Below are 21,263 nucleotides of genomic sequence, written 5' to 3' on the forward strand. Positions count from 1 at the left end.
ACTTCCTGGAGAATGCAGCTGCAGTCTACAGGAATGTCACTCTCCACAGCAATGAGACTTAGAGGAGTTGATGGTCCCTTCCCCAGCTCTAATTCCCCAAAATTGCCCTCCTGACATAGTTGACCTTGAAACACAGCCTCATATTGGTTGCAATAGAAGGCTTCTTGCAAGCATAATTTCATCAGAGAAGGGGTAGAGCAATGGGATCTTGTGGGTGCCAAGAAGGCCTCTCTGGTCCATGTGCACCCATGGGCATTACATTGGCAAGTCATGTTTTGTGCCAAATGCAATTGTGCACAGCAGCCTAAGACATCGTGGACTTATACCCTTTAAGGTTCCCTAAACCTTCCATGAACTGCCAACTCCATTTCTGCAGGGCCGCCTGGTGATGGTTGCATAACCCCAGCTTTCTCATCTCAGTCCATAGGATGGGTCTTTATCTTGCAAAATCTGCCTGGAAGAAGAAGAAGTGTCTCACAAATTTACCTCTTTCCTTCCCACATTTCAGTATTGGCAAGTGTAAATTTACACTGTCACATCAATTTACACCCTCACCTGCCTTATGTGAGGGTTGGATTGCACACTCCTTACCCCTTCCTGATTAGTGACATTCCGCTGAACTACCAGTTCACACCCATGACACAGAGTAAAGGTGGGCTGGACATCTTCTTGACATCTGTGAGGACCCATGTTGTTTGCATGTATGTTTGGGGGAAGCAGCCTTACAGTGTGGTTATATTGTTTGTTTTTTGTTGTGGTTTGTACCCTGTTTGCTTTTTCTCTCATGCCTTCCCTCTAGCCTTGATAATGACTTCTCCGCTAGACTTTCTGAGATTTGGTTGTCATCTTCCAATACCCAAAGAGTAATCTCCCACTTTGCCTAATTGCTTGATTTGTATTACACCAAGGATGCAGAGGAATCCTGTAAACTTTTTGTATAGAGCCAAAAGTATCAATATGCCATTGATGTCAATTGGGGGGGGGCAGTTATATAATCACTGAAGAACAGTCTTCTGCTACCCCAAATATGTAAAAACTGAGTTCTAAGCTTCTGTCATTTTCTTTTTTTAAAAAAATCTTGTCTTATGTGTTGATGCATGCATTTTATTCTTTTCTCTGTTGAAATCTGTTATTTATAAATTGCATTACATCATTATTCTTTCTCACTTTGGAAAGACATAAATTGTCTTAAGCAGCCTCTGTCCTGTTTTTGCATGTGTGCTCTCATTATTTCATGTCTGCTTACCATGCTTTCATCTAACATGAGCTATATGATTTTTGGTTTGTTTTTTGTTTTGCTGTCTTTCCTGTTTTGCCAGCAGCTGGATTTTCCTTTGCCAGACCTTCAGTTGCAATTTTGTTTAGACTTGGACCAGCATGATTGGCCTTTCAGGCACTCTTTTAAATCTGTTTCAGAACTATACCTGGTATGTTGTGTTTATGTAGGTACATTGTGTGTGTGTGTGTGTTCTTATATATAATATGAAAACATGTTGTTCGGTTATGGTACTGAACAAAAATACATAGTTAAGTATGTATTTCAGAGTCCAAAGAGAATTTCTCTTACAGTGGCTGAAAAGTTCAGTCCAAATGCATTTTATTTGATATAAACCTGGGATCATCTTGTTGTTGTTGTTGTTTAGTCGTTTAGTCGTGTCCGACTCTTCGTGACCCCATGGACCAGAGCACGCCAGGCACTCCTGTCTTCAGGATCATCTTATTATTATGCTATTACAAATATATTGGATAGTGTAATCAGTGCAATGGTTCTCTATTCATGCAACAAAATGCTTCAGTTTTTTCTTGAACAATAACAATTGCCAGTTATTGATCTACAGTACAATAAAATAAAAGCATTAGTCCTCTGAGAACTCAATATGCCATTATTTTTTTAGATATTTTTTTGACAAAAGAGCAAAACATATACTTCCACATATAAGTGCTTTAAGCGTTTTAAAAGTTGTGCATTTTTATATATTTATGTTCCTCTTTGTTTATAGAAGTATATCCAAGAAGCTCGGAATCTTGGCAGCACTATTCGGCAGCCCAAATTGTCTAACCTTTCGCCATCAGTAATTGCCCAGACCAACTGGAAATTTGTTGAAGGTTTGCTGAAGGAATGTCGAAATAAGGTATGGTGCTGGTCTTTATTGAGGCAGCCTTTGCTAGTACCATGGAGCTAGGTAGTAGACTACCGTATGTCCTAATCTTATGGTGCCTTGATGATATTTTATATTGAGATGGAAGGCTCCTCCATTTACTTCAGTGGAGGGAGGGATTTCATCCATAGAAAACGATGTGCCTCAAAATTGCTCCCTCTTGTGTAAAGTATGGGGAAGTCCCCTTGTACAGGAATTTTGTTGATAGTCAAGTTTAAAGATAAGTTTAATCATAAAAAAGAGTACAGTTCAGATAATGTACTCTTTCCTCCATATTGTGTTCATGGTTTCTTCTTTTTTGGTCTCAGAGCCACAACTGATGCAATTCTTCTTAAGTGTTTTATGGTGCCCATAAATGTTGCGATTTTTTGTACATGATTGTACATGCAGGGAGTTGAACTAGATGACCCTTGGGGAACAGGGAGGAGCATCTAACCTTGGTTTTCTGGTACTTGTATCTGTCTGATGCAGGTTTCTGCTGTATCCACATATCAGTATTAAATGTTTTGCATGTATCCATAATTATGTGAAGTTTTGAAGCAGATCTTACCTTAAAGAATTCTGTTGATTTAACAGTGCCAAGGGTTAGCCTTAAGTAATCTGCTATTAGTCAGCTAGAGGAAAATGGATTGAACAGTGTGTATGAAATCATGCTTGTATTTCAGCTGAGCCCATCTATTAGCTAAGCCCATCTTTCAAGACTGATAAATTGGAATTGTCAAATGATATCAACAGTGGGTATAAGAAGTAAAGTCTGCAGTGTGAGATGATTAAGGATAAACCTTAGAGGCAAATAATATATCTGTAAGAGAAGACAGAGACACAGCACTCTCTCTGCTTTAAAGTTGTTACCTGAGAAAGATGAGATGCTTTTATTGATAGTGGCAAAGACCTGTCTAAAAAATGAGCTGAAACTGTATCATGTTCTGTTCCTGTCACAATTGCTCTATAGCTCTAGCATTTTATACCATCTTACAAGAACAGCTGTAAAGTCTATTATCAATTGTTTAATTTTTCCTGGGGCATTTGGGGGAAATGTGTTGCTGTGTCAGATTGTCAACCAAGGTCCTGTTGTTAAAGTTGTCTGCTGTAGCACGCAATGTAAATTAATTTACTGAAATGGAAAGGCACATTCCTTAAGCCTAGAAGAAAAACTGCTTCTGTAATAATTTACAGATAAAGAGATTTGCTGCTGTAATGATGAGATTGTTGATAACTATTGAATATTTATAAAACATAATCTTAATAGGTGAGGAACCTTAAAGTGGTCCCCTTTCTCCCTGTTTCATCATTTATCCTTTTCTGAGGGCACCATTTCAGGTGAATCCTGAATCAGAGAGGTAGAGGGTGACACAGTGATGTTTGCTGTTTTGGGGAGATGAAAAAGGGCTCAAAATGGTGACATGGTATTAATTTTAGAAGCTGCTGGTTGTGCTGGCAACTTTGGTAGCAGAGGGAGAACTATTCCTACTATAGTGACCACTGTAAAGCCCTTCCTCCTCCACAAAGTGGGGAGGGAAGCTTCTTTGGTCCACCCCTATAGAAATTATGGAATGCTATATAGGGAGAGGAACAGGACAGGGGATAGCTTTGATTTTTCCTTTGAACTCGCCCTGTTGGTTTCCTATGATGGATTAATGTATAAATTTCATCCATGGAGACAATTTGAACAAGCAGCCAGTAGTCATCCAGCCCAATGAGACAGGAGATTTCCAGTGGTTGCTTCTTGCCACAGCACAGCCAATCTGACAACAGATATCCCTCTGAAGAAAAGAGCAAAGAAAACATCTTAAACTACAGAGCAGGAAGCATTGGACTGACTGTTTCTCCCATATTAACATATCTGTATCACAGTTCTGTTCTAGCACATGCATGTTGTGAGCTCCCTAGTATCACATAACAATGCATGCTAGGAAAAGGACAGTTATTTTTGGTTGGAGGCAGGTAAATAATTTTTCGTGAACAGTAGATACTTTCTACAGAGTGGAGAATCCCCAAACAGCATCATAATGAGTGCAGTTTTCCTAATAATTCATAAACATACCACAACTTTTTTTCTCTTTGAACCTGAAGTTACTTTACATAAGCAGACATGCACAAAAGTGCAAAGTATAACCTTTGTTAATTAGAAATTCTAGATTGTATGTAGACATGTCCTCCCAGAATTATTCCAGTTTAATCTATGATGCGGACCATTTGGATCCCTTCCAATAAGGGTTCAGGCCTCATCATGGGACTGAAACTGCCTTGGTCGCACTGGTTGATGATCTCCGGCGAGCTAGGGACAAAGGTGAGAGTTGTTTCCTAGTTCTGCTGGATCTCTCAGCGGCCTTTGATACAATCGACCATAACATCCTTCTGGACCGTCTAGAGGGGTTGGGAGCTGGGGGCACTGTTATACAGTGGTTTCGCTCCTTTCTCCTGGGCCGTGTTCAGAAAGTGGTGATGGGGGATGAGTGTTCAGACCCTTGGGCCCTCACTTGTGGGGTGCCTCAGGGTTCCGTTCTCTCCCCCATGCTTTTTAACATCTATATGAAGCCGCTGGGAGAGATCATCAGGGGGTTTGGACTGGGTGTCCATCAATATGCAGATGATACCCAGCTCTACCTTTCTTTCAAATCAGAACCAGTGAAGGCGGTGAAGGTCCTGTGTGAGTGCCTGGAGGCGGTTGGAGGATGGATGGCGGCTAATGGATTGAAGTTGAATCCTGACAAGACAGAAGTACTGTTTTTGGGGGACAGGGGGCGGGCTGGTGTGGAGGACTCCCTGATCCTGAATAGGGTAACTGTGCCCCTGAAGGACCAGGTGCGTAGCCTGGGAGTCATTTTGGACTCACAGCTGTCCATGGAGGCGCAGGTCAATTCTATATCCAGGGCAGCTGTCTACCAACTCCACCTGGTACGCAGGCTGAGACCCTACCTGCCCGCTGACTGTCTGGCCAGAGTGGTGCATGCTCTAGTTATCTCCCGCTTGGACTACTGCAATGCGCTCTACGTGGGGCTACCTTTGAAGGTGACTCGGAAACTACAGCTAATCCAGAATGCGGCAGCTAGACTGGTGACTGGAAGTGGCCACCGGGACCACATAACACCGGTCTTGAAAGACCTACATTGGCTCCCAGTACGTTTCCGAGCACAATTCAAAGTGCTGGTGTTGACCTTTAAAGCCCTAAACGGCTTCGGCCCAGTATACCTGAAGGAGCGTCTCCACCCCCATCGTTCTGCCCGGACACTGAGGTCCAGCGCCGAGGGCCTTCTGGCGGTTCCCTCATTGCGAGAAGCGAAGCTACAGGGAACCAGGCAGAGGGCCTTTTCGGTGGTGGCGCCCGCCCTGTGGAATGCCCTCCCATCGGATGTCAAGGTGATGGACAACTACCTGACATTCAGAAGACATCTTAAGGCGGCCCTATTCAGGGAAGCTTTTAATGTATGATATTTTAGTGTTTTTTGGTTTCTGTGGAAGCCGCCCAGAGTGGCTGGGGAAACCCAGCCAGATGGGCGGGGTACAAATAATAAATTATTATTATTATTATTACCGTATTTTTCGCTCTATTGGACGCACCGGACCACAGGACGCACCTAGTTTTTAGAGGGGGAAATCAAGGAAAAAAATATTACCCCCCCCAGCCCCCCCTAAAGAGCAACGGACAGGCTGCATGCAGCCTGTCCACTTCTCCCAGAGCTTCTCGGGGCTGCGGGGGAAGCCCGGGTTCCCCCCCCAGCCCCAAAGAGCAAAGAAGCCAAGACAGCGTGCGGGATCCATAGCCGCGCAGCCTCTCCAGCCAGGAGCTAAACCTCTCCAGTGCAGCTAAAGAAGACAAGGCAGCAAGCGCGATCCATCCCGCTCACTGCCTTGGCTTCTTCTTTAGCCTTGCGTAGCATCTTTAGTCTTGCGCAACGGGATGGATTGCGCCCGCTGTCCACCGGGGCTGGACTAGATGACTCCTGGGGTTCCCTTCCAACCCTGCAATTCTATGACCTCGGAAGGTGTTTGGGGTCTCCACCACTGGAGGCTTTTAAGCAGCGGTTGGGGGACCATCTGTCTGGCGTTCTTTAGCTGTGATTCCTACATTGTGAGGGGGCTGGGCTAGATGACCCTTGGGTGACCCTCCCAACTCTATACAGTCCTACAGTTCTGCGGCAGGAGATCCACAGCCACTTCACACAATGCCCACTCCCAATTTTCATCTGAGAGACATGTGTCTCTCAGTACCCCCCTACCTGCCACACTTCCCCCACCCCACTTAAGCTGAGGGAATTCCTGCCCAGAGAAACTCCCAGCAATCAAGGAGGAGGAATCCGCTGCAGCCGTGAGCAGTGGAGGATCCATGGTCCCCTTCCTTCCCTCCTCCGTGGTTGCTTTGAAGGAGGAAAGTGGGAGAGGAGCTGCTTACACGAGTGTAAGCTGCTCCCCTCCCACTTTGCTGCTTCAAAGGGAGCCCGGGAGGAGGGAATCTGCTGCAGCCTCGAGCAGCGAAGAGGATCCATGGGTCCCCTCTTTCCCTCCTCCGTGGTTGCTTTGAAGCAGGAAAGTGGGAGAGGAGCTGCTTACACGAGTGTAAACTGCCCCCTCCCACTTTCCTGCTTCAAAGCAATTACGGAGGAGGAATCCGCTGCAGCCTCTAGCAGCGGAGGATCCATGGTCCCCTTCCTTCCCTCCTCCGTAGTTGCTTTGAAGTAGGAAAGTGGGAGAGGAGCTGCTTACACGAGTGTAAGCTGCTCCCCTCCCACATTGCCGCTTCAAAGGTAGCCCGGGAGGAGGGAATCTGCTGCAGCTTCCCCCACCTCCCGCAGAAGCCGCCGGCTCTTTAAAGGGGCTGTGCGGCTTCTCCTGGCTTTTCTGGGAGGTGGGGGGATTCCCCTACCTAGTAGAAAAGCCCGCAGGAGCCGCGCAGCCTTTAAAGAGGGTGCCGCTCTTGGGGGCTTTTCCCCCAGGAGGGAGAAGGGACTGCTGCAGCCAGTCAGTCCCTTCTCCCTCCTAGAGAAAAGCCCGCAAGAGCGCACGAAGCTTGAGGGCTTTTCCCGCCTGCCTCCCCCCTGCATTCGCTCCATAGGACGCACACACATTTTCCCTTGCTTTTTAGGAGGGAAAAAGTGCGTCCTATGGTGCGAAAAATACGGTATTTTCTACCCAAGGGTTAGGTGGGGTGCAGGAATCCTGAGATCTTTAACTGTATTTTCCTAATTCAAAGATGAGAAATATGGGGCACTCGCAGTAATTTTCATCCACAGAGGTAATATGTTTAGGATTATCAACCTTCCATTAGGGGAGAAAAAAATTCCGACAAGTATAGTTGCAGAGTAGTTTTTGCTGGACAATGGCAACATATGTTCTACAGATTAGAAATAAATCATATAATGAACTCAGAGGAGGATACAGAGTGCCTATAGTATGCGCAGAACACACTTTTGTTTTCCAAGCAGGGATGTTTCCAAATGCCTTTTCTGGCTGTAACCACCTGTGCTACACCCCGTGACATGCCAGTGGGATCCATGGTGCTCATGTATGGATTTGGGGGGAACAAGGGCTTCAGCAGGAAGGGGCTGGGCGGGAAAGCCCTGTTCAGCAAGTATAATTCTCTGTTCACATTTCTTCTAGACCATTGTGTTTTGAATCTCCCGCTTTTCTTATTATCTGATTTCTCACATAAATAATATTGCAGAACAGGTGTTATGGATTTGCACACACAGGCAAACCATAGACTTAAATTCACTTGCTGTCAGCAACTTTTCCATTGTGCTGAACAAGTTTGCCATGTCTGATTCTATAGAAAAACAAGGCAGAAAAGTGAACAATGCTGGCAGTATGTCACAACAGATATCATTGCTAGTTAAAACAACACATTTTATAGTTAAAATCACTGTATTTTACTCAGCTAACACGTTGTTCACATGATGTGAAGGCTATCTAATATTCTGGTGGTTTCATCTGACAAATAGTAACTGTCCATTTCTCTTTCTGTCTCAAAAGACAAAGAGAATGCTAGTGGAAAAAATGGGTCGTGAAGCAGTCGAACTTGGTCATGGTGAGGTGAACATTACAGGTGTAGAAGAGAATACATTAATAGCTAGTCTCTGTGATCTCTTGGAAAGGATATGGAGCCATGGTCTGCAGGTGAAGCAGGTAAGAATTGAAATTACCACTCTACAATTTTTCAAATATTTACTTACCTTTTAAAAATGTGCCATCTTTTTGTATTGTTTTCAGATATTAAGAATGAGTTGTGCTGATACATGCTTGAATTTTTTTGAATGAGATTGAAATCTTTTATGTAAATTAGAATTTGCATTTTAGGTAGAGCTGCTTAATTTAATACTAAGGGTTGGATCCAGCGGAGAATCTTCTGAATGGAGGTGGTAGAGATAATTTTGACAGATTCCTCTTTCAGTGCTCATAGTTGCCTCCTACACTTCCGAATGCTTCCCCAGTACCCCAAGGAAAGTTTTTGGGGGGTTGCTGGGGAAAGGAGAAACTAAAAAAATTACCTCTTCCCCAATCCATCCACAGGACAGAGAACACATTTTCTGTGAGCAAAGCTATGCTTACGGGATTTCTGGATCCAGTGCAAGAAGTCCTGACTCTTATTTTCCCTTGGTTTTTTTAACCTTTACTTTGAGCTTTTAACTAGAAAATGATGAAGTAAGGCAGAAAGTCTCATTCCTTTAAAGAGAAACTGCACTGATGGATTTCCTGTATGAAATTGGCGTTATAGTGGTGCCCCGCAAGACGAATGCCTCGCAAGACGAAAAACCCGCTTGACAAAAGGGTTTTCCGTTTTTCGATGCGCTTCGCAAGACGAATTTCTCTATGGGCTTGCTTCGCAAGACGAAAACGTCTTGCGAGTCTTGCGATTTTTTTCGCTCCCCCCCTTTTTCTAAGCCGCTAAGCCGCTAATAGCCTTTTAGCCGCTAAGCTGCTAAGCCTTTAATAGCCGCTAAGCCGCTAATAGCGCTAATCCGCTAAGCCGCTAATAGGGTTGCTTCGCAAGACGAAAAAACCGCTAGACGAAGAGACTCGCGGAACGGATTATTTTCGTCTTGCGAGGCACCACTGTACATACATAAGTTCAAAGGAGAACAAAAAAATTGAATTTTGGTTATCTAAGGAGCTTTGGTGGCCTTTATATCTTGTTTTGTAGATTAGAACTTCCTGGTTTTTTTGTTGATCACTTAGGTAGAGCTACCTTTGCCCAAATCCACTTCTAGACTGTAACAGTTTCTGTGTGTGCAGGTATATGCTGTCTGACTCTTACCTTCCCTCTTATATACTACATAGGATAGAAGCTGTACTACTTTCATCCTAGAAGATAGAGCATCAGTATACTCTGCTACAACTCAGATTTGGGCCTTTCAGACCAGCAAGCGGCCAACCCTACATAAGGTTAATTCTTTGAATTGATTGAAGATGTTGGCAAACAGTGCTGAACGGTCTGTTGTGGTAGAGTATTTAGGAATCTGATGGAAGAAGTGCAGTATATCCAAGCACTTCTGAAATAAAAGTGAAAAAAAAGAATCACAATTCCTCCTTGTAAAACCAGTTTTGGTTTTCAACCACAGAAGCCTGTTTCTGTAAATTTGTTGTTTGAGAAATCATCAGTAGAAGATTATACCCCCAGCTCCCTCCATACTACACCCAGCTTTTGCCCCCCCCCCCGCTGCTGGATCGTTTTAGCCCTGCCTAGCTACCAACTTGCTCTTCCATTTGTGATTGCGGCCTCATATTTATCAACCCAGTTAATGTTGCAAGATGTATGATATTGCTTACCTGTCAGCTTTGAGAGTATTTTTCCTTCTTTGTTGTCATCTCTTGTACGCATGCCATTCTTCTCCCTTGATTTTGTCCATATCTCAGCATGCAGGTCAAGGTAATGAATTGTTACCTTTCATGTGAGCTTTTCATTCATAATTCCACACAATGTGATTTTCATTTACTATAAGCTCACTTGGGCTTTTGTGCTCTTTACGTGATCTGTTCCAGCACTGGAGCCAGCATATATGTTGTTCATCATGTAAGTGTAATATTGAGAGAGATGTTTACAATGATGTCTTTATTTGCGCATTAAATCTCTTTTGTATTGTCTGCCTGCCTTATTGTTTACAGGGCCATCAGTACCATAAGTCCTAAACCAGAATTTAAAAGGGTCTTCTAATCCAGTCTCCTACTGCAAGGCAGGATCATTTACTCTCTAGCTTTTCAAAAATCAGGCAGTGAAATCCAGGCCACAATGGGTCACAGGCAGGGGGTAGGTGTACTGCAGAAAGTGCCTGCTGATTTTCTTGAGTCATATGAAGTTAAGCCAGGGGTAAAGAAAAATAAGTGGTCAAAAATCCAAACATATTGAGGGGGAAAAAAATCTTTCTTGGCTCCAGTTTGATGGATAAGAATGAGAAAAATCTATTCATTGCAGATTCTTGTCCTGATACCTGTATGAGTGAGCCACCAGTGCAGAAATGCCAATACAGCTTACATTAATCTGACTACAGATAGGTAGCTGTGTTGGTCTGCCATAGTCAAAATAAAAAAATTCCTTCCTGTAGCACCTTAAAGACCAACTAAGTTAGTTCTTGGTATAAGCTTTCGTGTGCATGCACACTTCTTCAGATACCTGAAGAAGGTATCTGAAGAAGTGTGCATGCACACGAAAGCTTATACCAAGAACTAACTTAGTTGGTCTTTAAGGTGCTACAGGAAGGAATTTTTTTATTAATCTGACTGTTAGTCTATTGAGCCTATTCAGTTTCTTTATTCCTATTTTAGAATATACCAGTTAAATTAACATTGTTTTAATTAATAATTTCAAAATTTACTATAAATCAAATGAAGTTTGTTAGAAATAATGAACTTGAATAATTATTTACTTCAACATTCCTTAGTAGCCTATGCATTTTTCTGTGTGTCTTCAATAATGTTCACCTATAACAATTAAAAACTACATTCTGATTCCTGAACATACATTAGTGATATTTTAGCTGTCAGTATTTATACTCATACACTTCTTGCCCTAAGTAACTTTCCTTAGTAATATGTTACCCTCCCTGATAAATGATCAGTTGTAAAAGGCACTTCACATTTTGCAAACACTCAAGAAATCCTTGGACTAAAAAGCTTGAAGTCAACAACAGTAATTATAATAAATTTTGTTATAAATCTCTGGCCATTTCTGCTGTGTAGTTATTAAATCAGGTGTATTTATAAGATGCGCTGGTTTCCATGTTAGAATCATAGAATCATAGAATCATAGAGTTGGAAGAGACCACAAGGGCCATCGAGTCCAACCCCCTGCCAAGCAGGAAACACCATCAGAGCACTCCTGACATATGGTTGTCAAGCCTCTGCTTAAAGACCTTCAAAGAAGGAGACTCCACCACACTCCTTGGCAGCAAATTCCACTGTCGAACAGCTCTTACTGTCAGGAAGTTCTTCCTAATGTTTAGGTGGAATCTTCTTTCTTGTAGTTTGGATCTGGAGCAGCAGAAAACAACCTTTCTCCCTCCTCTATATGACATCCTTTTATATATTTGAACATGGCTATCATATCACCCTTTAACCTCCTCTTCTCCAGGCTAAACATGCCCAGCTCCCTTAACCGTTCCTCATAAGGCATCGTTTCCAGACCTTTGACCATTTTGGTTGCCCTCCTGTGGACACGTTCCAGTTTGTCAGTGTCCCTCTTGAACTGTGGTGCCCAGAACTGGACACAGTACTCCAGGTGAGGTCTGACCAGAGCAGAATACAGTGGCACTATTACTTCCCTTGATCTAGATGCTATACTCCTATTGATGCAGCCCAGAATTGCATTGGCTTTTTTAGCTGCCGCATCACACTGTTGGCTCATGTCAAGTTTGTGGTCAACCAAGACTCCTAGATCATTTTCATATGTACTGCTCTCAAGCCAGGTGTCACCCATCTTGTATTTGTGCCTCTCATTTTTTTGCCCAAGTGCAATACTTTACATTTCTCCCTGTTAAAGTTCATCTTGTTTGTTTTGGCCCAGTTCTCTAATCTGTCAAGGTCATTTTGAAGTGTGATCCTGTCCTCTGGGGTGTTAGCCACCCCTCCCAGTTTGGTGTCATCTGCAAATTTGATCAGGATGCCCTTGAGTCCATCATCCATGTCATTGATAAAGATGTTGAATGAGACCGGGCCCAAGACAGAACCCTGTGGCACCCCACTAGTCACTCTTCTCCAGGATGAAGAGGAACCATTGATGAGCACCCTTTGGGTTTGGTCAGTCAGCCAGTTACAAATCCACTGAGTGGTAGCATAGTCAAGACCGCATTTTACCAGCTTCTTTACAAGGATATCATGGGGCACCTTGTCGAATGCCTTGCTGAAATCAGGTAGGCTACATCCACTGCGTTCCCTTCATCTACCAGGCTTGTAATTCTGTCAAAAAATGAGATCAGGTTAGTCTGACATGACTTATTTTTCAGAAATCCATGCTGACTATTGGTGATCACAGCATTCCTTTCTAGGTGCTCACAGACTGTTTGCTTAATGATCTGCTCCAGAATCTTCCCTGGTATTGATGTCAGACTGACTGGGCGGTAATTATTTGGGTCCTCTCTTTTCCCCTTTTTGAAAATAGGGACAACATTTGCCCTCTTCCAGTCTGTCGGGACTTCGCCTGTTCTCCAGGAATTCTCAAAGATGACTGCCAGTGGTTCTGAGATCACAACTGCCAGTTCTTTTAATATTCTTGGATGCAGTTCATCTGGCCCTGGAGACTTGAATACATCTAAACTAGCCAAGTATTCTTGTACTATCTCCTTACTTATTCTGGGCTGTGTTTCCTCTGCTGAATCATTTGCTCCAAATTCTTCAGGTCGGGCATTGTTTTCTTTATCGGAGAAGACTGAGGCAAAGAAGGCATTGAGGAGTTCAGCCCTTTCTGTGTCCCCTGTTTGCATTTCACCATCTTCTCCTCTGAGTGAGCCCACTGTTTCTTTGTTCTTCCTTTTGCTACGGACATACCCATAAAAGCCTTTTTTGTTGCTTTTAACCTCTCTAGCAAGCCTGAGTTCATTCTGTGTTTTAGCTTTTCTGACTTTGTTCTACATGTGCTGGCTATTTGTTTGAATTCCTCTTTGGTGGTTTCCCCCCTTTTCCATTTTTTGTACACATCCTTTTTTAATCTTAACCCAGTTAAAAGTTCTTTAGATAGCCACCCTGGCTTCTTTAGGCACCTTCCATGTTTCCGTCTCATTGGTATTGCCTGAAGTTGTGCTTTTACTATGTCCCTCTTAACAAACTCCCAGCCATCATGAACTCCCTTTCCTTTTAGTATTACTGTCCATGGGATCTCACCCAGCACTTCCCTAAGTTTTATGAAGTCGGCTTTCTTAAAGTCAAGAAATTGAGTCCTAGTATGGTTGGCTGCTCCTTTCCGCTGTATAGTAAACTTCAGAAGAGCATGATCACTCGCACCTAATGATCCTTCCACTTCTACCCCACTAACCAGGTCATCAACATTGGTTAGGACCAGATCTAAAATGGCTGTTCCTCTTGTTGCTTCTCCCACTTTCTGGACAATGAAGTTGTCTGCAAGGCCAGTTGTCTGCAAGGCAGAAGTTGCTTCTCCCACTTTCTGGACAATGAAGTTGTCTGCAAGGCCAGTTCTTGTCTGCAAGAAGTTGTCTGTTAGCCTTTCTTTAACTTCTTAGCAACTTCTTTATAGCGAGTCTGGGATGTGACCCAATTTTTTTTTCTGTCACCATCTTTATTAATTCTGATATCATCAGTGTTACCCAGATCTTCCTTGGCTCATGGTATATCTCACCTAAACAAAATAAAGAAGGGAAAGGTTAATGAGCACTGATTCCTTCCCTCCCAGCAGCTCTCCACCTTTTCTGGTTGCTGCTTCCTCAGCTCTCTGTTTTGGTCTTGGTAACCTTAAATAACAGCAACTCTATCCAACACTAGGAATGAAGTTCAATGGCATCGGGTGAGAATTACTTAGACTGAGAAAGGCATTTTTAAATTCTCCTGTTATATGTACAATAATCAGTAATATGATATTAATTCCCATGTTTGCTTGAAATATAGCAGTGTTTGTTATGGGAGATAGCAAATTTTAATAATTATATATTTAATGTTACTTTTTTCTGTGTCTAAATATCAATGCAAATCTTTTTGCATGTTAAATACTGTTTTGGTGTTAGTTATAAAATGGAATATGCAAATACTTTAATCCACTCTTCAATACTTAACACATGCACACTTATCTGAGAGTAAGCCATACTGGAAACACTGGCGGTTACCAGTGAATAAACATGCTGAGGACTAGGCTGCAGTTGTATAATATTCATGATCTGCACTCATCCAGTATGGTTATAAGCAGCTATAAATTTGAATTAGTTTAGTTTTGTACAGTCTACCTTTTATCTAATTTGTATAAGTATATACCGTATTTTTTGTCCTATAGGGCGCACCGGCCCATAGGACCCACCTCGGGGTTTTTTGGGGGGGAATGAATAAAAAAAAATGATCCCCCCACCGCGGCTGCCGCCCCAAGCCTTGCGCACACCTGCCCGAAGCACGGGGCACCCTCCGGAGGGCTCCCTGTACTTCGGGCGACAGGCTGCCGCCCCAAGCCTCGCGCGCTCGGCGGGACCTCCTGCCGGGCGTGCAAGGCTTGCGGATAGCTTCCTGAAGTCTGGAGAGTGAGAGGGGTCGGTGCGCACCGATGCCTCTCGCTCTACAGGCTTCAGCGAAAGCCTGCATTCGCCCCCTAGGACACACACACATTTCCCCTTCATTTTTGGAGGGGAAAAAGTGCGTCCTATGGGGCGAAAAATACGGTAATTTTACTGGAATGTCAAGTCAGAAGTTTACCATCTGAAGGATCCTATTTGAATATTTGAGGTCATATGTATCAACCACTATTCATTAATTTTCTCAATATTATCTGCTATAACAATCTTTAGCATTCATCAGTCAATTTGTAGATGCTCTTTAGTGTCTCACATTTTATAGATGCTCGTTAGTGTCTCACATTTTTTATAGTCCAGAATAATGCTATATCCTAAATTTATTTAGCTAATGTGTAGTAGTATTTGTTTTATGTTCTGCTTTTTGACCAGCATTCTCAAAATAGCTCTTAAATTTTATTAAATACATTGAGATATTAAAAACCATATACTGGTACTTAATACAAGCCTAGCAGAGAGTCATCTGATACTGACTTTACCTGCCTCCATCTTTCCCTTTGTTCTTCCCATCCCATGTTAATGATAAAAGGTCTTGGAGTAGGAAGGAGAGCTTAATTGGAGCAGAAGGCAAACCTGGTTTTTGTCTTCACCTGATTCCCTCCTTCACCTTTAATGCTTCAAAGATACAGCCTACACAGGTTTTATTTCTGTACAATAAGTTGTTTAATTCATTTGCATCATATATTATGAATGCTTTGTTACCACTCACATCTGGTGAGAAGCACTGGCTTTCTGGCTGATCCTTGTGTGTGTATGATAGAACATGTTAATTTTGACATTTACGACAGTATCAGATTTAACTAATGAATCCCACTGGTGGAAACTCGTGTGATTTCAACTAGCACAACAGGATTTCCCACCCTCTCCTCCCCGTGTCCCCCACTCCCATTATTGGCTTGAAGGGGTCAGGAGAACCTCCATAACAGTGCACAGGGGGGAGGAGAAGGGAGATTGTTCCATCAGGCAAGCAGAAACTGACAGAGTGATCTCCTTAGGGCTGAATTCCTTCTAAGGTAAACTGATTTTGGTTACATGGTGGTGATCTCCATGGAGGAAATCACTTATGTGTGGAGTTGCACTTATTCTTATGCTTCTTTTCATTCATCTATAGCTTGCCCACGTTTTATATTTGGTGGTTATTAGCCCTATGTGAACTAGACTTTTAGGGTATTCTCGTCCACATGTCTTGCAAACTATGTTGCAGTCATAATAGGTTATAGCATGTTTCTCTTTGAAATAATGAGTTCTCTCTTACAGATATAATCAGCCTGCTGCTATTAACCTGAACACTTAGTCTGGAATGCTGGGGAAGGGTGACAGGAGCCAAATTGGGTCCTATTACAACAAATGAGTGAATGGGTTTCATTATGTCCTATTATGCTAGGTAGATATCAGCTTTCAGATAGTATTTGTGATGATCTGTAGATTGCTCTGAACAAACCCACATGCTGGTTGGTCTTTGTGCCACTCAGGAATTAAATTTGTAACAATCATGAGAGACTAGGCCATCCAGTTCTTGCTTAGGAGTCATATTTAGTAGCTGCTACCACTTTTTTTTACATCCAGTTATGCAAGGATTTCTGAAAGGTTGTCTAGAATTCTGTTGTTCTGGGCGATAGAAAGAGCCAGGACACTGGTACCTAATGTGTTAAGACTGGACTCAGCATCTGGCAGCCCAAGCCACGATCTGGAAGACAACTTTTTTACAAGAAAGACTTGGATGCCTTAGAGCAGGACAGAAGGGTTTGGGGAGCATGCATGGGTTGCTGTGCTTTGTTTACAAGGGAAAGTAGCTGGGTGATGAGGAACAGCTCCATGATTTGGTTCAAGGTCAAGAATCAAATTTTAGAAGATAGCGACAACATAGATGAAGTGCAGACTTTTTCCTTTCTATATCTGAGGCCAGTGGGGATCCATTGAATCTGCAGCTAGGAAATGGTGCCCCAGTTTTATCAGGGTTTCAAAAAGAGTGAGAAGCTTAGCTGTAGTAAGATTATGCACATGCGTTACCTCTGTATTATACTGTACAGTATTTTATTATATCCAAATTCAAGTGTCTTGGCAAGACTTTGAGATTTGACCAGAGCTTTGGACAAACCAGGAGCAAACAAATTCTATTAAAACAAAACAGCCCGTTCAGGAAAACAGAAGATAAATTCAGGAATATAGAAAATAAACATAAAAGGGAAATTTAATTAGAACTCTGTCCTAGAATAAATGTGGTGGCATTCGGCAATATTGCATACAGGTACCTGTGAACGTATATTGGGAATAAGTCCCATTAAATTCAGTGGGCCTTATTCCCACTCCTTAGGGAGTAGGCATAGGGTTCTGGCCTTGAGTAGGCATAGGGTTGTAGCCTTGGATTTATAAAGAATAACCCAAATATCCAGAGTAAATTAAGTCTGTCAAAAACAGCATAGTAAAATCTGCCCAGCTTGGCAGAGACTGGCAGTAGAATTTAAGTTGATCTGTCAAGATTACCATGTCCCTCATTGAGGGATGGGTTTCCTTTTGATTGTGATCTGACAGGAATGGGGAACCTATAGCTCTCCAACTGTTGCTGGACTACAACTTGCATAAATCTCTGAATATAGGCCATTCTGGCCGGGGCTAATAGGACAACTAGAGGACACCCACCTGTGCGTTATAAGAACACTAGTATTGCCACACATGTTGGTGATAGTTTATTAAATTTCTCTATCAAAGGAAGGTTACAGTAAAGTTGAGAACCTTTTCAACAAAGGCTAGGTTAATCTGGATAACATACCAGTTTTGCATGCCTTTTAATACTGCATTTTATATTTATATTGCTTTCTCAGACTTCTTGTGATATGAAATGACTGAGTAGTGGAGTGAACAATAGAGGCTCAGCTATGAGAATATGTGGTCGGAGTGGAAGTAGTTGATGTGTATAGCTTGCTTTAGGCTGATTGGCAGTTTAATGGAATCATTTAGTGAATATAGGAAAAGGTTAGTGTGCAGATTTGTTTTAGAGATTTTGTCTTGGTACAGTAGTATCTGATGATTACGTTTAAAATGGAACATTTTTGAAATAAAACTAAAGGTATGAATAATGCTCAAAATTAGTAATTTATGCTGCATTTGACAATCTTTCTTTTAAATCTTAGGGGAAGTCTGCTTTGTGGTCACATTTGTTACATTACCAAGAAAATAGACAGCGAAAACCTACATCCGGAAGCTTCAGTACCTCAGGTATTGTTGGTTTGTATAAAGGTTATGAACAGTGTTCTCCATTTTGAGAAAGAAAAAGTCACAAAAGAGTGATTGCACAGATTAATTAAGTTAATTTATTTATTAACTTCAACAATGTATATTATTATTTAACACCAAGTCTCTTAAGTGTTGCACAATAAGAATACAAAAAAGATACAAATGAGATAAAAATCAGAAAAATGCCTTCTGAAATAGAGAGGTATTCACTAAGTGCCAGAAGTTAACAGAGAACAGGTTTGTTCGATCGTGACTGGGAGGGAGCTGCACAGAGTTAGGTCCACAAGCTGCATGTCTGACTCATGGGGATAACTAATAGTGACTCCTCTGAGGACATCCTTGATTGGGCAGAAGAACAAGGTATCAGGTGGTTTTTAAGATATTTGGGCATATGAACAGCCAGAGCAAGCTATGTGCTGGTGGAAGTCTGTCTCCAGGAACAGTCTAGCTGCAGCATTTTGCTCCAGGTGAGCTTCTGGACCTGGCTCCTGGGTAACCACACATAGAGTGCACTGCAATAACTGAGTCTTGAGATTAGCAGTGCATGGATAAGATAACTGTGTCCAGGTTATCCCTGTCCAAGAATGTCCATAGCTTTAGCTGGTAAAAGGCATTCCTAGCCACTGACACTGCCTGAGCTTACAGCAACAAATATGTATCCAGGAGCACCCCCAAACTATGAACATGCTCTTTCTGAAGGAGTACACAAGCTGAAGCCAAGTCACCTGATCACAATACATTTCATCCATCAGGGTGACTAAATGTGATTCAGTCTCAAAACCTGCCACGACCTTTCCTATAGTGAGAATATTTGGAACTGGTTGGTAGTCCAAACCAATGGGTCCAGGGCTATATTTTTAAAGAGTGGCCATAGGTGGCGGTGATCACTCCCTCATGCAATTACACATTAACTATCATCTGGATCCAAGATGGGCAGGGGTCATATCTAGAAGCATATCTTCTAGAGCTCCAGGGATTCTTCCTCCACAGTGGGAGTCAGCAACCTCCAGACTATCCAAAAGAGCCCTGTGGGCTGGCTGCTAGGTTCTTGTGAATGTTTGCAGTAAGCCCAAATATTCATTTGCTGACTAAGTGCATTGCTAAAATGGAAAGCATTTACCAATGTAAATACAAATCAATATTTGTACTAATACAAAATGTTATCTTTAATTTAGGAATACTACTTGATTCAGAAAGAAGGAAGTCGGATGCCAGCCCAGCAATGTCTCCCTTAAGAGTATCTCTCATCCAAGACATGAGGTTGGTTTTTAAAAAAACAACAACACACAACTTTCATGAAAGGTTTATCAATATTTTAAGTACAGCTGACTTTAAAATAGCTCCTGTTAGCTTTTTGAGTTAGCCTCTTTTTCCTGATTGGAGATGGACAGTGCAATCCTAAGAATGCTTACTGAGAAGCAGGTCCCATTGTGTTCAGTGGGTTTTACTTCCTAGTAAGCAAGTTGAGGATTGCAGTTCTAGTTCTTCTCTTCCAAAGTTCTCCTTAAGTGATTAAAAGTCAGTGTCTGTTTTTCTTTTTACAGTGAAATGAATTCTTGTAAATTAAACTCACTCTGTGGAGAAAAGGCCTAATTCAAAATTGTGTGAAGCTGTGGGAATTGGATGGGTTAAGTTTATTTTATCATAAGCATTTATAGGCAAGTCTACTCCATTGGATGCATGGAATGAACTTAAAAGGGTAGTTTTTTATTATATTTGTTAATTTTCTGCCCTGTCCTCTGTCCCAAAGGAGCCAGGGCTGGTGTGGGTGCATGTATGTGTGTACAGTGGTGCCCCCCAAGACGAATGCCTCGCAAGACGGAAAACCCGCTAGACGAAAGGCACCACTGTACTGTGGAAATAAAACCCAGTTAACAAGTTGAGCTTGAAAGTTTAAAAGTGGCATCTATCCAACTAACTTGTTCCATCAACACAGAGATTTCCACTTGCACAATAGAACTTCTCCCCATCTCTGTGTTCACACCCCGAAGCTGCTCCACAGACTTTGGAGAACACCCAGACCAGATTTAGGGGGCGCAGGAGGGGTAAAGTTCTTTTGAGCAAGCAGAAATCCTTGCACTGATGGAATGAGTTAGTTGAGTGCCTGTCCATTTCATGCATTTTAAGTAGACTTTAGCATATGTAGTACATTAATATGGCAACTACTCTTAAGTGGCAAGTATTAAGAGTGTCTTATTTTACCTTCTGTAATGAAGCAGTATATAAAATAGCTTAAATATATGAATAAGCACAGAATGCAAAAAAAAAGAGTGCTTTATCTTTTGTAGCAGTTAGATTCAGTAGGTATATATGCTGAGCAGGAAGAAGTGAATGGTTTCAGAACAAACTAATAATCTATTGAGCATTTGTTGTATGATAGAGAAATATAGACAACTACACTTTTTATGTCATATGACATTGCTGTAGTAGTCATTGCTGATAAGTATTTTATTACAGGGAGGGAAATCTAAGGCATGGGGGCTGCCAGGAGCTCTCTATCCAGCCGCCAGGTCTCTATCTGGCCAAATCTCTATTCCCTGTCTCCCCAGTCCACCACCCACTGACTTTGCTTCATTCCTTCCTTCATACCTTCCTTGTATGGGAGGAATTTACAAAGCTTTCTAATAATGTTCTCTCTTCTGGAAACAATGATTAATGCTGAGGCCTAGAAGTCAAACATTTCATGAATATGATTACCAATTTTCTGTGTGTATATCTAACAAGTCACAGCCTTTCTGAATATAACATTCTCGCATAAAGAGAGTCCCTGGCCATTAATGGTTGGCTATTGAAAACAAAGCAAATTCTCATTATTTTTAATTATTATACTTGGTATCAACTGTGCTAAAGATATATAGTAAGATCACTTAGGAATATCTTGTGTTTTTCGAGGGGGAGGGATGTTCATCCTGCACAATTTTATATTCCTTTCACTGGTTAGTAAAACCTCTTTAAAACCTACTTCAATATTTACTTGCACTTATGGTTATTTCTGCTACTTTAGTTGCTTGTTGATGTCATCTTAGGGCCAAACTAAAGAGGGCAGCAGTATTTATTCATGGGTTGGCTCCATAAAGGAGTGTGTGGAGCATGCAGTCTTTCTTTTTCTTAAACATGCAGTGGAGCACATGGGTGTGGGGAACTAAACCCTGCCCTCTCT

At 42.1% G+C, this 21,263-nt stretch overlaps 1 protein-coding gene across 6 annotated transcripts in view; it reads left to right on the forward strand.

Moving 5' to 3' along the window:
• The window catches only part of DENND5A (DENN domain containing 5A), a 64,542-nt gene that overhangs the window by 29,528 nt on the left and 13,751 nt on the right, over positions 1–21,263 (forward strand). For 2 of the 6 annotated variants that reach the window (XM_082192927.1, XM_082192928.1), the window contains 6 exons: positions 1,323–1,427; positions 2,001–2,132; positions 8,130–8,282; positions 9,435–9,539; positions 18,001–18,085; positions 19,279–19,363. In XM_082192927.1, the coding sequence (XP_082049053.1) occupies positions 1,323–1,427; positions 2,001–2,132; positions 8,130–8,282; positions 9,435–9,539; positions 18,001–18,085; positions 19,279–19,363 (665 nt within the window). The remainder of the gene's footprint in view (positions 1–1,322; positions 1,428–2,000; positions 2,133–8,129; positions 8,283–9,434; positions 9,540–18,000; positions 18,086–19,278; positions 19,364–21,263) is intronic. The other 4 variants (XM_082192931.1, XM_082192932.1, XM_082192930.1 and 1 more) reach the window with 3 other exon arrangements.

Source organism: Podarcis vaucheri, assembly GCF_965113315.1.
Source record: "Podarcis vaucheri genome assembly, chromosome: 1".
NCBI classification, from domain to species: Eukaryota; Metazoa; Chordata; class Lepidosauria; order Squamata; family Lacertidae; genus Podarcis; species Podarcis vaucheri.